At 42.1% G+C, this 16200-nt stretch overlaps 1 protein-coding gene across 8 annotated transcripts in view; it reads right to left on the reverse strand.

Moving 5' to 3' along the window:
• plppr2a (phospholipid phosphatase related 2a) overlaps window positions 1-16200 on the reverse strand; it is a 186440-nt gene that overhangs the window by 75769 nt on the left and 94471 nt on the right. For all 8 annotated transcript variants that reach the window (XM_033645929.2, XM_033645930.2, XM_033645926.2 and 5 more), the window contains one exon: window positions 8350-8471. In XM_033645929.2, the coding sequence (XP_033501820.1) occupies window positions 8350-8418 (69 nt within the window). In that variant the 5' untranslated portion in view covers window positions 8419-8471. The remainder of the gene's footprint in view (window positions 1-8349; window positions 8472-16200) is intronic.

Consider the following 16200-nt stretch of genomic DNA (forward strand, 5'->3'; position numbering starts at 1 on the left):
AAATATATCAATTATTTTCTCGCATCACTTTCCCTTCCATTGCTGATCAGTACGCAGCTACTGACCAACTTCCCTCGCACACATTTGTCAGTGCACTCCGGAGTGCCTTTCTCTAATATCAACTTATTAATAGTACACTGCTCTGTACGTTTCATAAAGCAGATCAGGCGCTGCAGCGAGAGCCAGGGTTACTCAGCGTGTTACAGCCCGTCAATCATCGTCTTTCATTGTTTTCTTATGTGAATCATTTATTGGTTTTTAATTTAGTTTTTCTGTTTACTGTCTGAGTCTCGTGGAACAGAACGTGGCCCTGCATACACAGAGACAAGGGGCACGCTCATGTCCCTATGGCAGAGTTAACACACACAGACGGACCATGTTTCACATGCTGGCTGTGGGCAGCTTGAAGTGTCCAGAAATTAAACAGCATAAGCTCCTGGGTCACAGGATGCAGAAAGGCCCAGGAATCGAACCTGAATCCTTCTCGCTGTATTTGGCAGCACCGACAACTAAAGCACCTCGCAGCCAATAATCAATGTAATGTTGTGATTAACAGCAACATTTGCATCGTGGATGCATGGCACACATGTAGGTGATGTTATGTTGGGGATCTGGGTTCTCTGAATTGCCTCTCGGGGTGTGATTGTGGACGTGTTTGTGGCAACAGACTGGCAACCTATCCAAGGTGGTTCCTTGTGTCTGGCTGTGTGAAACAGGGTGTTGGTGTGAAATAGTACACACGCTCAGTAACACCTTTATTTCTGGACGGCAGCAACAGAACATGCACAGAGTATTCAAAGAGAGAAGATGCATGAAATTATTGAAGATGGCTTATCGGAGAGTAACAGTGCAAAATGAATAATGTCAGTGCTGTGTAGCTGACTGTACTTCACACTGACTTCACAGCACAGATGTCAAACTCCACCATTTTCACTTCATTGTTTTCACCCCTTCAGTTTGTGATTTTCCCTCACAGTATGGAAGCAAATAAAAGACATTAGTATTTGGATTTAAACAGCCACTGAATGCTTAATACTTGAATGTGAATACCACTGAATTCATTAAAATATTTCACTTTGTAAATCATTTATCTGAATTTATTTGTTCCTAATTCAACTCTCTGAAGTTAAAATATGAAAATTGTTCATTTGAAATTTCAAAAGCTGAATGTTATTAATGTATTATTTTATTCAGTTAGTTTTTCAATTTTCTATAAAATTCAGAAAATCCAAAAATTCAAGTTTCAAAATTAAAAAATAAAATTAGATTCAGCTCAAATTCTATTAGTCAAATTCAGATCCAAAAATATCCCAGAAAGTTCGAAAAAATTCAAATAGCTACATCCGAACAGCTGAACTAACTTCTGGCCTATCGGAGCACGGAAAATTGAAACTCAAACTTTTAAGTAGAATTTTAAGATCTAAATTTGACCATTTGAATTTGAGTGACCTTAAAGTTTTTTTTTTCTTTTTTAATTTTGAAACTTGAATTTTTGGATCTGAATTTGCAAACATTCAACAAAAAAAACAAAACCTCAGCTTCTGAAACCGCAAATTAAAAAATTTCCAAATTTTTCGGGGCGCTGCTGGCTTAGTGGTAGAGCAGGCGCCTCATATACAAGGCTGCTGCCACAGCGGCCCGGGTCCGACTCCAGCCTGTGGCCCTTTGGTGCATGTCACTCCCTCTCTCTCTCCCCCCCTTCACACTTAACTGTCCTATCAATTAAAGGCAAAATGGCCCAAAAAAATATCTTTAAAAAATTTCAAATTTTAATTTCAAAGAGTTGAATTCAGGAAAAAAAAAATCTGGGACATGATTTTCAAAGTAAAATATTTCAATACTATAATTTCAGGGGTGTTACAATCTTAATATTAAGTATTCAGTAGCTGTTAAAATGCAAACACTTATGTCTCTTATTTGCCTCCATATCCAGTGACGTCAATGCTTCAGAAAACTCTCATTTGTCTGCTAATGATAAACTATATTCTGCCGTCCTCATCATAGTATTTAAGCTCTTAACTGAACATGAGGTGACTTCAAAGACGCTAACTTCAGGCAAGACAATTAATGGACGTAAAGCTGTGTAATGGAGGGGCCGTATCTTTCTAATATGAAGGCATCATCTAATATTGTACTCCAGATTTACATTAGAAACCATTGTTCTGCAAAAACCTTACTGCCTAAATGAAAATGAGTATGTTACAATAGAAAGAGAGGAAACTGTGATGTTGTTGTCTGCATAGCAACAGCATCAGTAATGAGATCAGCTCCTCCAAACCCAGTTCACACTGTGACTCAGTGGCCTGATTTCCAACTTGCATCAACATGAGTCGAGTTGCCAGATTATATCTAAATGCGTAACAATATTTCAGGACTGTTTACACTTGTGTTTTCATAGTAAATTAGACTGCCTGCCTTTTAATATTTTCACCCTTCAGAGAAATGGCACTAAACACTGAATAATAAGCACAGTCGGTAGAAAACGTGAGGGTAGTTTAACATGCTTAGTTCCACATTTCCTCATGTGTGAGCACAAGAACTGCAAGGAGAGGAAGAAAAAGTGAGACTGTGCCTGGATGAAGGCAAAAGATGTGATGAGTTTATCATAGTTTAAAAAATATAGGACTTGATCACAGACAATAAAGGCATTTCATACACCAGTAACTCCTTGTGGCAGGGTTTGGCAAACTGTGTGATTTACGACGCAATTTAAACAAGATTTAAATCATTCACCTGTCACCTATTCTCACCAATATATGCATCTATATTACATTAATGTATGCTGTAGGTATACCTGCTCTTTGCCCAGCTTCCATGCACACATTCATGCTGTCGTCTCTACCAGCAGAAACAAACCACTGCTTTCCATTACAGGTAACAGCTGCTGGCCTCTTTTCCCTGGCCCTGATTGCCTGCCCGGGTTCTCCATCCCAGTGCAAATAGATAGAAATACTCTCTACCACACACACACAGATGTAGAGTTAGCGAGGGAATTGACTGAGACCTCAGGGCTGAGAGCTGATGTGTGGGAGGCATATGGCGGAGTGGCCTAATGGAGAGCTTTTACAGTGTATTATAACCAAAGGGACCAGTGCTCCACAGACACACTCACATGGGCGGGGCGGGTTAGTGTAACTATTGTATGATGGTCCGTCCTTTGGGGCCAGACACACAGAGGTACAGTAGTGTAGGTGGACAGTGAAGACTCGCTGAGGTGTTCAGGTAAATATACCAGCAGCTTCCCTCTCAGTTCATGACACATTTACTGGCAGACAACTACAGAACGGTCAGTACATTTACATGCACATTAAGTTGAGCTGCAGTTACAGCTCGACTAGGACATTTAATTGGACTTCTATCTTTGTCCCAGTATACAAGCACATGAGGGGAATTGATTTATTGAACGAGGTATGTCAGACTCCTCTACAATAGGTAGTGATCTGCCCCCTTTCAGCTTGTTAGCATTGGACATCACAGACCAAACAAGTTAGCTGCGGTTAGCTAGTGGCAAACTGGTACCATGGTGGACAACTTTACAGCTCTGTATGAGGAGACACAGCGTGAACTGTGTCTTCTCATCTGTTAAAAAACACACGGCTCTAGCTGTAGATTTCACCATGGTGTTACTGACTTCTTCTGTTACGCATTTAATGGTATTCTACCTCCGGGTCACAGCCCAGGGCGGAAACTGTGGAGCATGCTCAGAGCGCCTCGGCCAGTTTGGGTCTGATTGACTGTATTCATGCAGGAGGAATTCGACTCCCAATTCAATCAGGTAACATCTCTAACTAGTAATATGGGAGTTCCATAAGGCAGCATTTTGGGGCCTCCTCTTTTTCTCCTTTACATCAATGAACTTCCTAATGTGTGCGAAAATTCTAATTGCTTACTATATGGCGATGACACTGTAATTTTTCTTTCTGATCCAAACCCTGATGTCTTAAATTTGAAACTATCATGTGGTCTTAACCCCTTACATGACTGGCTGAAATGTAATCTTCTAACTATCGATGTCAAGAAAACAGAATGTATATATTTTCAGTCTCCTAAAAACAATATCTATGTCTGACCCTGTTCATTTTGCAAATCAAACACTTAACATAACAGAAAGTAGAGTATTCCTTGACTCACATCTCACTTATTGACACCACATTCAGAATCTAACAAAGAAGCTCAACCAGAAACTGTATGTCTACAACAAGATCAGGCCATATCTCACCCCTACTGCTTTTGACATGCAATCATTCTCTCAACAATATTCTACCATCTCCAGATTTGGTCCCTCACCACAAAGGAAACCACTGAACCAACAGCATGACTATACAACAGAGCTTACAAGATCCATGGTAACCTCTTCTTTGGACTCATCACTGCACCACACTCTCACACTCTCACACCCTGACTTCTCAAAAATCTACTCATTAAATTCTATTTTCAGATCCTGAACAACAACTCCAATCCTACACTCAGTGCTCCACTTCCAAGTCACAACACAAGGCAACAGCGCATCACTAGATCAATGTCACATGCACTTATTCCTGTACCACCTTACGAAACCAATTACAGTCAGAGATCATTTTGTCACACTTGAGCTAAAATCTTGAACAAGATCACAAACTACATTAGAGCAATAACCTCCATCACACATTTCAAACACACATATAAACACTTTTTGATGGAAGGACCTGCAACCACTGATTTAAACCCCATATCCAATTTCAGTTTACGCTATGTAAATGTACTGATTGTGTGCAGGAATTGCTGGATTTTGACAAGACGGCAGATGTACTGTTTAACAAATACTATGTTTTGCTTCAAATATGTTAACATTTCAACAACTGGCACTATTAAAAGTATGCTGTATTAGCTATTAGCAGGTATTATTTGCAATGAACCCATGGATGCAAAGACAACCATCACTGTTTACCTAGAGTTGAAAGAAAACTTAAAAACTAGATGAATCTCTGGGGAGCTTTGAAGTTACAAGTTTTCTTTATATTATTTCTAAGTTGATATATGGCTTTTATTTCCGACAGACATCTGAGATGATGATATCCTCAGGAAATGTATGTGTATCATGTCTGTGTGTTCAGATCTGAGTGAGTTATGACTGTGGGAAGGAATAACAATAGTGACGCAAATCGAAGCAATCCGTTGCAAAGTATCCTAATTGCCTCCATGTGTGTCACAGCTGCTGCGGCAACTGCTGACTGTGTTGGTTAACGGCCAAACTACAGTAACTAACTTCCAGGTGTTTTTATAACACGAGTGTCTCTTTCACCTCAGTGTCTTTGCTTCTGGTTAAAGCTGACCACACACTAGAGGATGTGAAAAGACTAAGGCCCAATCCCAATTCCTATCTTCACCCTCAATCTCAAAAATCCGTGCAGGAAAGCGGAAAAAAGAAGAGTTATAACTGTGAGTATTTTCCTTGCAAATATGAGTTTAAATTACGATAAGCATTGTAATATCTTAGTTAAATGTCATTTTATGGATTTTAGACCTCTTTGTAGCATAAACACGAACACATTTTTTCGGTAACGATCGATAGTAACGTTAACGTTAGCTGTCGCGGTGCACACAAACCATAACATTAGCTGTCGTTCAGTTAACGTTACGAAATATAATTTTTCTTAGTGGTAATGTTGTTAAGTTTTATCAATATACGTGAAACGTTTGCACCGTTATGTACCTTCTTCTTCTTCTTCTTCTTTTGAACTGAAAGACTGGACGGAGCTTTGGCGTACTGCTGCCCCCCACAGTCTGAAGTCTCAGGATAGCCCTAACACTTTTAAGGGCTAGTGAGTTTGAGGGTTGAGCTTGAAAGTTAAGATTGAGGGTTAAGATACGAATTGGGATTGGGCCAAAACTAAAATGCAACGCCCTCTCATATGTGACGAATGTGAGTTTTTAGTCACACGCTTCGATTTTGCAAAGACTGGGGATCTTGCAGGGTCAAAATTTACAGGACTACAACTAGATTCTCTTTGAGATTATTTCCCATCCTGCCCCTGGTGGAAAATGTTACGTCAAACTCCCTTTAAGAAATATGAAATAAAAACCTGTCCTGACCATAGGGTTTTACCTGTTACTCCATTTTGTCATGAGTTCCCGATTAGTACTAGGCATGTGCAATTCTCAACAGACATGAGAAGTAAGGAAGAAGGCCCCCTCCATAGCTATCAGCTCCGAAAAAATTCTTTTTTTACCACCAATCCAACTAGGCAAGTGGGTTGATAGATGTACTAGCCCAATGTGGCGTTTTACTTGCCTCATGCAGTCATTGTTGAGCCCTGCAGTGCAAAATATTTACAGTAAAATACAGTTTGATTTGCGCAAACATGTAAATCCAACGTGATGTAACATCTGCATCACATCATGATGCACCTGCAAGCAACGATGCAAACAGCCTCTCCGCTCTGAATCTGTTACAGAACAGTGCTCTGAATGCACGGGCTGCTCCAGCTGAAGAGCTGATGGTTGACTTACTTGAAGCCAGTGAGCTTCTGGACTGCTTGGTTTGTCTAATTGGATTACAGACAGTCTGATTACTTCACCCGTTCATGCTTTTCTCCACCTCAGTTACAATTTGGTGAAGGCCCTGGGACTTCCGTTGCCCTCTGAGTCATCTGTCTGACTGCTCTCACAAACAATGTAGAGCATGCTTTCCACAAGGGATGAAATGGTGTGTGTGTGTGTGTGTGTGTGTGGTGCATTAGTGTGTTTCTCGGTCTGCCATAGACGATGACCTTTGGCATGATCTGTACAACACAGCTCCAAAGCCCACAGTGCAGCTGCTGAAAATCCACTCTGTCTGTGCTGTGACATTCGCAACCACCTCAATGAATCATGCAATTCACAAATACGCTGGAAAATGTTCAACGTGCCACAAAACAACTGCAGCCACTTTGCAGAGCCTCAGCTGCCCCTGGTGCTGGAGCAGGGCAGGATGTGTGACACCGAGTGGGAATGTCAGCAACAGAGAGCGTGTTTGCTGAGCTGTCCTAAACTCTACTGTTCAGCCTGAAATATTTACCGCTGTGGCAGAGATAGTAGAGATTGGAGCAGAGGAAAGTGCATCAAGTTGGGGGGGGTTGGATGGAGAGTCAAATCTCAGAGCCACAGAGGTGTTTCCTGGCTGACAGGACAGGTAGTCGCAGAGATAAATCACGAGTCAAAGCCCAGAGAAACAGGAAATAGCCAACAAAGATATGATCAGCAAACACCTCCTGGCTCTGCGCTCACTATTATTTTACGCCAACAGGATAAAGGTACTTGTGAAGGAGCTCTTGTCTGCTCTCAGTTTTGTCAAGGTCTCATCACACATTCATTTAAAAAAATACCTGAATCCTCAGGCTTCATTCACAGACACAGTGTGAAAGAAAAAAACAGCTCATTCACGTTTCTTACCCAAATTAAACACCAGAGTAATGTTGACACTGTACGTTTCTACAAACCACAGACACTGTATGTTACATAACTGTTAGCATCACACAGCTAACATTACTGGGGGTTATTAACAGGTTTAACAACTCAGTTGAGCCGTTTTGGTGTCGGTGTGGTTTGTTGGGACCATTTAACAGCTCAGTGTTAGCTCAAGCTAACCTAGCAGATTTTAAACTGACTATTCATCAGGAAGGCAGCAGCTCTGGGGACGGTCCTTCAGAGTTGCATCTAACCAGCGTAATGGCAGCAACAGAAAGGGATCTGACCTTTGGCACAATCGTGTTGTCTTCCTATAAAACTGTGAAAATTGTCCACTCTGGTGACAACATGTTTGGCTCTCTAGTTAGCATGCTGTGCTTGACTCTCCTTCTTCTTCTCTGTGTTCATTGGAGGTGTAGATGCTGTGTCATTAAGTCAGTGAAAGCAGTTTGGCTTTGTATTATCGGCTCTATTTATCAGCTATAGTCTTACTAACGGAATAATAAATAATAATACAAATTTCCTACTTTTGACTGATAATTTATTGGCCTTTGAAAAGATCATATTTTGGCTTAAATTACCCAGTTTTGGTGGCACAGTGTCTGCTGGAAACACAGCGATGTCTTGGTAAAAAGCAAAAGCTGTTTGTGGCACTATCACCAATGATCGGTGGCAAACACAGTGGCTTGCTAAAAACCAACCTATGTTGTTGTTTGTTGGACTTAAACTGTGGTCTGCAGTGGTCTGTAGCTTGGAAGGTGTCACACCATCCACCATCTCCTCCACCTCCCCAAGTCAGCTTATATACTCCGCCATTTTCGAAACGCTGATATGATCCGTATGAAATGTACAAATGTAACACATCTGTGGTTTGCAGAAACGTACAATGCCAACATCTCCTTCCAGCGTCTGTGCTGATCTTACCTCCACAAACAGGAAGCAGGGGACGATGGAGCTGCTGCTCTTCACACCCGGCTTCTCCTCCACTGCCATCCCTCTCTCTGTTTCTCTGAGCGTCCCTCTGTCCAGCTCTCTGTCTCCTTATCCTGAAAGAAAGAGGGCGAGGCCGGTTAGTCAGCTGGCCAACCTGAGGTCAAGTCCACAGTGTGAGATTAAGTGGAATCCAATCAGGACAAATGAGCTTTGGATAGATGTGGGGCTTTCCTTGATGTCTTATATTTCTTTCTGCACAGCCACACTGCTGTTAGCTGATTTATTTTATTTTCTTCAGCACATTGTTTCTGTGATACAATTGTTTATCTACTGCATACGCTACATCCATAAATATTTAAAACATGCACAAAAAGTGAACTCATTTCTTAGCACTGTGGGCTATATGCTTTCTACAGTTTACTGATGCATCTCTGAAATCGCTTTACTTATTCTGGATTTTGATGCATCATGCATCAAAGCTGCCCTCAGAGTAAGAAAAAAATCACTCAGATACATTCTGAAAACTGTGTCATTATCTGCCTGTCTGTGCTTCGCATTTTATTTAATACGACTCAATATAACATCCAGGCATAATCATTTACCAACCACACACTGAAACACTGTTTAATCTGAAAAACATCCACAAACGTACACTGTGGCCTGCAGCCCTGTGCCAACAACTAAATTATAACTGTGGTGATATTCAGTACGACAGTATTCCCTCTCATGTGATATTGCTTTGATAACGTTTTAATGGTGGTGCTGGTAGGTGGATTTTGTTACCACTGGAAAGAACCAGAGCCAACTATTTCCCCCTGTTTCCAGCCTTTATGCTAAGCTAACCAGCTGAGACATTAGCGCGTAATCCACCAAAGCATATTTCCCCAAACATCGAACCATTCCTTTAGACTGCAATATATATTATTTGGCATGAGCCACTGTGACTGAGTGTATTTTCACTTTGAAGCTGGGGCAGGCAGATTTCTTTCGACATCATTGGGCAAAAATCCCACCGTAAACATTAAGCATATTGTGGACTGAGAGAAAACTAGACTTCTACACCTCCTCTTGACTCTGTTTTTAGACTCTGGACTGAAGAAAATCTAGGCTGTGATGAGAGACTTTGGCCAATCACAGATCATTTCAGAGAGAGGGTGCTCTTACTGGCTGTTCTACAAATGCAGATGTGTGTGCACGTGAAAGCCTGATTCAATGGCGGAGAATCCAGCATCGGCAACAAAACCTACACTGCAAAGCAGCCCAAAGAAAGGAGGGCAAACTTATCAGAAAGAGTCTCAGGATGCTGTCAGCCCTAGAGTGGTCTCCTTTGGTCTGAATCAGGGACTCATGTTGTTCCAAAGTTGTATAATTGCCTAGAGTTGGTTGGTGTTCTCACGGCAGCATTTACAAGAGGACCAGATCAAATGCCTTGTGTGAGAAAGCTGCTCTTGATTGGTCAGAATTTCCATGTGGGAAAAATCCAGGAAGTAAAGCAAACGTTGAAGAAGAGTACACTTGCAAGATAAATGTGACACTTTCTAATGTCACAATGGAGGGACAACTACGCAGGTTGATTTTAGCGCTGCTCATCGTGGACTATATTGCTGTCATTGTTCATTTTAGTCAAACCATACAGTTTGAAAACGAGGCGCGGCTCCAACTAGAAAACAATGTTTTGATGCATTGGATGTGCTGAATGTGCATATTAAGGCAGTACAGGAGGAGGTGCACATTAATAATCCTCCAGGACTGTAACATGCTCATGTTTAACCCAAACAATGTGTCATGTGACTGCAGTTGCTTCACATCCAGGTCAGAACACCTTCTCACCACAAACCAACCGCACCAGAGTTCCTTTGGAACCGGACTGAGACCACCTCTTCAAGAAGGTCTCAGTCCGGTTGTTTTGGTGCACACCTGAGTGTGACTGCTGTGTTCACACCTGCCCAAACGAACCGCACTGAGGGGGCAAACCAACCTGAGTTTGACTGCACCAAACCAAACAGGGCAGGTGTGAAAGCACCCTAAAACAGAGTCTGACAATAAATGAAACAAAACACGTCTCAACATCAGCAAAGTGTTTCAGAGATGGAGGGAAAACACTGCTAATAGTTTAGCCTTCTGCTAACCAAAGCCAAAGGCTCACAGCTGCGGCTAAATCAAGTTTAACTTTATGTACCTAACATTAGCCAGAACCTCAAAGCACAGTGTGCCCTCCGCCTTCCTCCTCGCCACCACGGACATTTAAATGGAAGAAAAATAAGAAGACAAGAGAAAACTCAGTAGTGAGATGATCTCCACCAGGAGTGTCTGGGGGCCTGTGACAGTGGTGGAATGAAGGGGAAACAAAATGCAAGTTACATCATCAAGGTGTAACCAGAGTAGACAGGTTATATGGAGACAAACCTCTGACACTCTGAGTACATCCTAAGTCTCTCATTTGTCATTTCCATGCTCTTTGCTTTTAACCGGAAGTCGTTCTAGTACGCAATCATTAACACCGTCCCAAAGCTCTTATTTGTGCTCTAAGGAACGATGAGTGACGATACATGATAGCAGCCTTTACGGAAGTCTTTTATCAGCAGACATGCCCCCGTATTGTATTGATCTGACGCTGTAGTGAATCGGACTGATCTGATACAGCTCATCATACCGGAGTGAAGACAGATATGAGATTAAACTCAAGTGTGTCACTCCCAAGTATTACTTTTTATTTGTTTTCATCAGTTGTGAAAACTGCAGGTCTAAACAACAAAAGACAGAAAACTTTCTTCATTTTTTATAAAGGCTTTCCTTTTCACAACGTGTTATTTCCCCCATTAACATTTAACACAAAGACAAAGTCAAAGAGAGTGTGTCTGTCAGCAAATAACATTTTTTACATCATTCATGCTTGTTTCCATTCAGTTACATGTGAGGCTGATTCCTGAGCGTCGGGTTGATGAGTTGCATAATTTCAATTTTCCCTGAAACATTTAGTCTAATAAATCATTTTCAGTGTTAAAAAGACGCCACAATCATATCCTGGGTTATTTAATGATGAATTCCCTACCAGAATATCAATAAATACAGATGCAGATAATGAATGAATGATATAAATGCATTCTGCGCCTCTAATCGGGACACAGTACATACCCTACATATTATAAATACAGAGTGCAGGTTGTTGTTCATGTGCAGGTGTTAAACAGAGAGAAAACAGCCCACTGTTGCTCTGCCAGTGAGAACGTTGCTGCTTTATTAGACTGAGCACAGGGCACACGTCTGCAGACTCAAACTCCATCAAAAGTCTCTCCAGCTGTTAATAAAGCCGACTGACAGCTGTTATCAGAAACGGGCGACGCTTCACGTGGCGCTTCAAAGGAAACGATGTCTCATTTCTTCGAACACATTTCCTTGTTTACTCTCTGCTTGCATGGTTTCCTGGTGTCTCTACATGCATCCCTGGTGGGAAGGACAAAGATGCATGTGAGGGAAACATGGATGCAATTTCTTTCTCCCCTTCAAAACAAAGAAGAGATGATAGTGGGGCCAGAGTGAGCAGGTGGAACCCAGGGTTTACAGTCAAGATGGCAGCAAAGGTAACAGAAACAGGGATTTTTTCATCTCGTATCATTCCTAAATTTAATTATCATAACATATCAGGTATGGAATTAACCTGCAGATGCTCTGGTTCAAAATGAGACCAACTTTTCTATAGATGTCAGTACTAAGCCACAACAAAAGGCCAAAATGTGGCCTGCATGAGACTGTGTAAGGCTTATTTTTAGCCTCTCTGACTGCTAGAAATGCCTTTTGCTATATGATTTTGTTTAGGACTCAGGGCCCCAACCAGCAGTCAATGACAGCAGACCCTTTTGGGGCCGACATCATAAAGATTTCATTTTATTATCTGGAGGTGCAGCTGCCTCTCCCCCACAGGGCTGTAGGCTCCATAGGAGTGTTAAAATGTGTTTGTCTTGTTGTGTTATTGGGAGCCAGAATAGAAGGAGTCATGGCTCAAAACCAGCCGCCACTGCCCGTCAACAAAAACAAAGACAACTATGGTTAAATGTGATAAGACCAAAGGACTGGACGGAGGCCATCATCAAAAATGCTCACATGTGCAGCGCACACTTCATATCAGGTTAGGGAAAAAGTATTTCCTGTTGTAGGGATGAATAACGTTATGTGTATTAAGGGTTATCATGTCCACCTCATCAGAAACTGGGGAGGGATTAAGAGGAATATTGGATTTCTCTGCAACGCTAACTTTTTAGCACATTAGCTAACGTTAGCTTCCATAGCAAAACAAAGTGTGGTCCTCCTTTGTAAGATTGGCTTCCTGTGACATCATCCATCCACTGAGTGAGAGCATACGGGTCGGCCAGTCTGGTCCCGTTGGTCAGTGTTTACTTATTCAAGTAACACTGGCGGTCCCGGAGAGTGAGTGACCTGACATGGTGCGTTGGTAAATTCAGTCTGACGCTCTACACTAAAATGAGAGCCCTGTTGGTGGAAGAAACGCAGCGTTATATTTCTACATGAATGAACCAACGGTTAAGTTAATCACACATTCACTCCGCTCGGCGCTCTGCTGCTCCGTCTCCACAGACAGAGTGTCCAGAGTGCGCTGCTCTGGATAACCCAATGGTACGTTCAGACAGCGCTCCTAATTTATCAACGCTCCAGTTTGTGTCAGAGTGCGCTCCCACACTCAGAATGAGTATTTCTGAATGCACCATTCACATCATCTTCCTCCATTGTCTTAAACAAGCCAACAGAACGTGCAGCTAGCTACCCAGCAAGCATTTTTTGGTTTAATAAACGTCTAATAGCCGTCTACATGAAGACCTGACGTCTAGGTTAAATCACGGCTGAATTTGGGCTGTCAGTGAAAATTTGGTAGACGTCTAACCATAGCCAAAGTGTAGACGTCATCAATTATACGGCTATGTAGAGACCATGTCCAAAAAATGGAGATAAACATATTTAAATTACTGTTGACTCTCCATATGTGATTGAATATCATACCGTACACCATCTGCAATGGCCAAAATTACATTTAATCAATTTCAAAATTAAATTGGCTAGATTTGGGTTACATGTAGCTAGACTAAATTTAAATCACAACTATTGCTTGCTGGGTAATATCTGTGGAGAACTGTTTTGCCTCCAGCTAAGCCCCGCCCAACAAAAAACATCATACTGTTTACTAACAGTAAAAGCGTCTGTATAAAACATGCAATAAAACAGGTTTTGCAAAAAACTGTACATCACCAAAACCAAAAGAGACCCTTGAGTATAAAGTCATAAATGTGCTCAGAAGTATTTAGGCTGATGGGTCTAGTAGTATGTGAGATTGGCTGTGGACAAACAGTTACACACACATACACACGACCGATCCTCAGTGTTACACTTTGCAAACAGTCTCAAAAGTAAAAGTAAGAGTTCTCGGCTAAGTTTAGTGTTGGTCTTCAGGTTTTTATCCATCACACTGCTGAACTTAGAACAGAAACTCCCTCTTCAGAGACTTGACATGTTGGACAGGTTTTAAACACACACACACACTCAATATACAGAGAGGACAGGAGAGATAGAAAAAAACGATTTTTTTGTTTCTAAGAAGTTGTCAGGTTGACCTCTATTCTGCTGGTGAGTGGTGTGTTATGTGCTAGAGAGCTTTCCTCCTCCTAATTCCTTCTACGCTAGTGGAAAGAATAGGCCTGAGGGATGAATAAGGCATGAAGCCAAGCTCTTAGCAGCCCTCAGAACAACGCAATGTGCCAACCAAGACTGCTTTTAGAGAGGCTTGGTTGGACTCTGTGTGTGTGCATGTGTACAGCGAGTATGTGTGAGACTTGTCAAAAAAAAAAAAAAAAAAAAAAAAGTAGCTGTCAGGGTGAACAAGCAGAAGCCCCAGGTAAAGGAACCCAACAGTGAGGGAAAGAAAAACAGAGAGACAGAGGGAGGAATCGTTCCTGTTTCTTCTCCACTAGAGGCTGATGGGAAGTGTTACTCTGTGTTTCATTCCCTCAGTGGGAGGCAGCACAAAGAGGCTCTCACCCACAGTTTGGGCCACCGACTGAGAAAGTACACGCTTGAGCTGTGGGTTGGTGGTGGCAGATCTCCTGAAGATCAAACTATGTTATGGGAGAAACCACTCGGGTGGCCACAGATGAGGCGGGGAAGCTTTTGATGATTAATAACAGATAAGTGGGACACCAAACCAGGGATGATTCCACCTAAACAATGGGAATTATAAAGCCTGTTTTCTCCTGGGGTGTGTGCAGACTTCTGAGCTGTCCCACGCACATTTGGTGTAAGTGAAATTTTCTCGGAAGCGTTCTGAGCGCTGATTTAGGTGACAAGTTTGCAGCTTAATTAGTATGAGAAAATCTGGCTGCTGCTCTGTATGCAGAACATGGAAACTGAGTTAGAGGCCTCTACAGATCTTAAAGCAACTGTCCTCGTATGAGGTCGGGAGCATTAAAATCAGACTTGGGCAAGTTACTTAAAAAATATAATCAATTACTCATTACTTTGGTGCTGTTACTAGCAAAGCTCTTCCAGACATATTCATCTCCAGAGTTTAAAGCCGCTATAATCAATATTTTTAGAATAACAATGTGTCAGGCGACAATGTTAAAACAATGTGACAGTGTCAAAGGTGTTACTTATAGTAATGAACCTATAGAACCGAATCTGCTGCTCTCCTCGTCTTTACAGAGCTTTTTACTGAGCTTCAGCTCTTGTTCATCTGTCCAACTCACACTTTACTTTTTTGGTTCTCTCTTTGCTCCTAAGTGTCATTTTTGGCCACAGCATGAAGCTGTTTTCAGAGAAAAAACTGAAAATACCAACTGCTCAGCACCAAACAGCAGACAGAAAGAGTCAGACTCACTTCTGAACATAGTGGAGCATTTCGCAGCTAAAGAGACAGATACTTTCCTCAGGAGTTCGTAGAGACCAAGCAGCAACCACCAGGGCTGAAAAATGAACATGGAAGTGCCAAAATCTGCCATTTCTCAAACAGCCACTTGAGGCTGGCTCCAAGAGTGAGTCAGTCCCGATAGATGTTAACTTTACAACAGAAATAAACATGTTTACAGCCTGGTACAAAAACCGTTTTGGTGTCTATGGCTAATTTTCTTTACTTGACAAGCCGTCTGCGAGGCATTACAATAATCTGAGGGCTTATTTATGCTCAGCGTTAGATACAAAGATGGACAGAGCCTTCTGTCTGTAATCTGCGTTCATTTTGTCGTATTTGTGCACGTTTTCTGGAAGTTTCCAGATACGGACGAAACGAAGCAGCAACATCTGAAATCACAGAGGCACTGTAGTGCAGTTCAAGCGAGATACGACCACAGAAGACGATGAAGACATTTAAATAATTGTGCTAATATATAGTAATTTATCGTAATATTTTCGTCCCCTGGGAAGGCCGGCTGGACGAGGCCCATGAGCAAAAGACGGCCAAATACAGTGAGCTTTTAGAGGCCCGCTGTGAGCCAATCACGGTGGGCTGCAGAGGTTTCCCAGGGCACTCTGTGCACCAGGCACTCCTCGGCATCAGAGGGTTGCAGGAGAGGAAAGCCACCAGAAACATCAGGTGGCTGTGGATCAAGAGGGCAGATCCACGGTGTAGCACGCTGCTTGGACACAAGCCAGGGAGTGATCACCCACGTCTGGGTCACCTGGGTGAGGGTGCATGATGATCTAAGACCCGAAACACCCTCTGACCCTGGGTTCATCACTGATGATATGTCCAAGCTGCACTATCTGTGGGTTTCAAAAAACTATAGTGAGAACAGTGAAGAGAATTCTCCAGCCACATGTCAGGATGTATATAATGGCCGC

The sequence above is a fragment of the Epinephelus lanceolatus genome, chromosome 18, assembly GCF_041903045.1.
Source record: "Epinephelus lanceolatus isolate andai-2023 chromosome 18, ASM4190304v1, whole genome shotgun sequence".
Taxonomy (NCBI): domain Eukaryota; kingdom Metazoa; phylum Chordata; class Actinopteri; order Perciformes; family Serranidae; genus Epinephelus; species Epinephelus lanceolatus.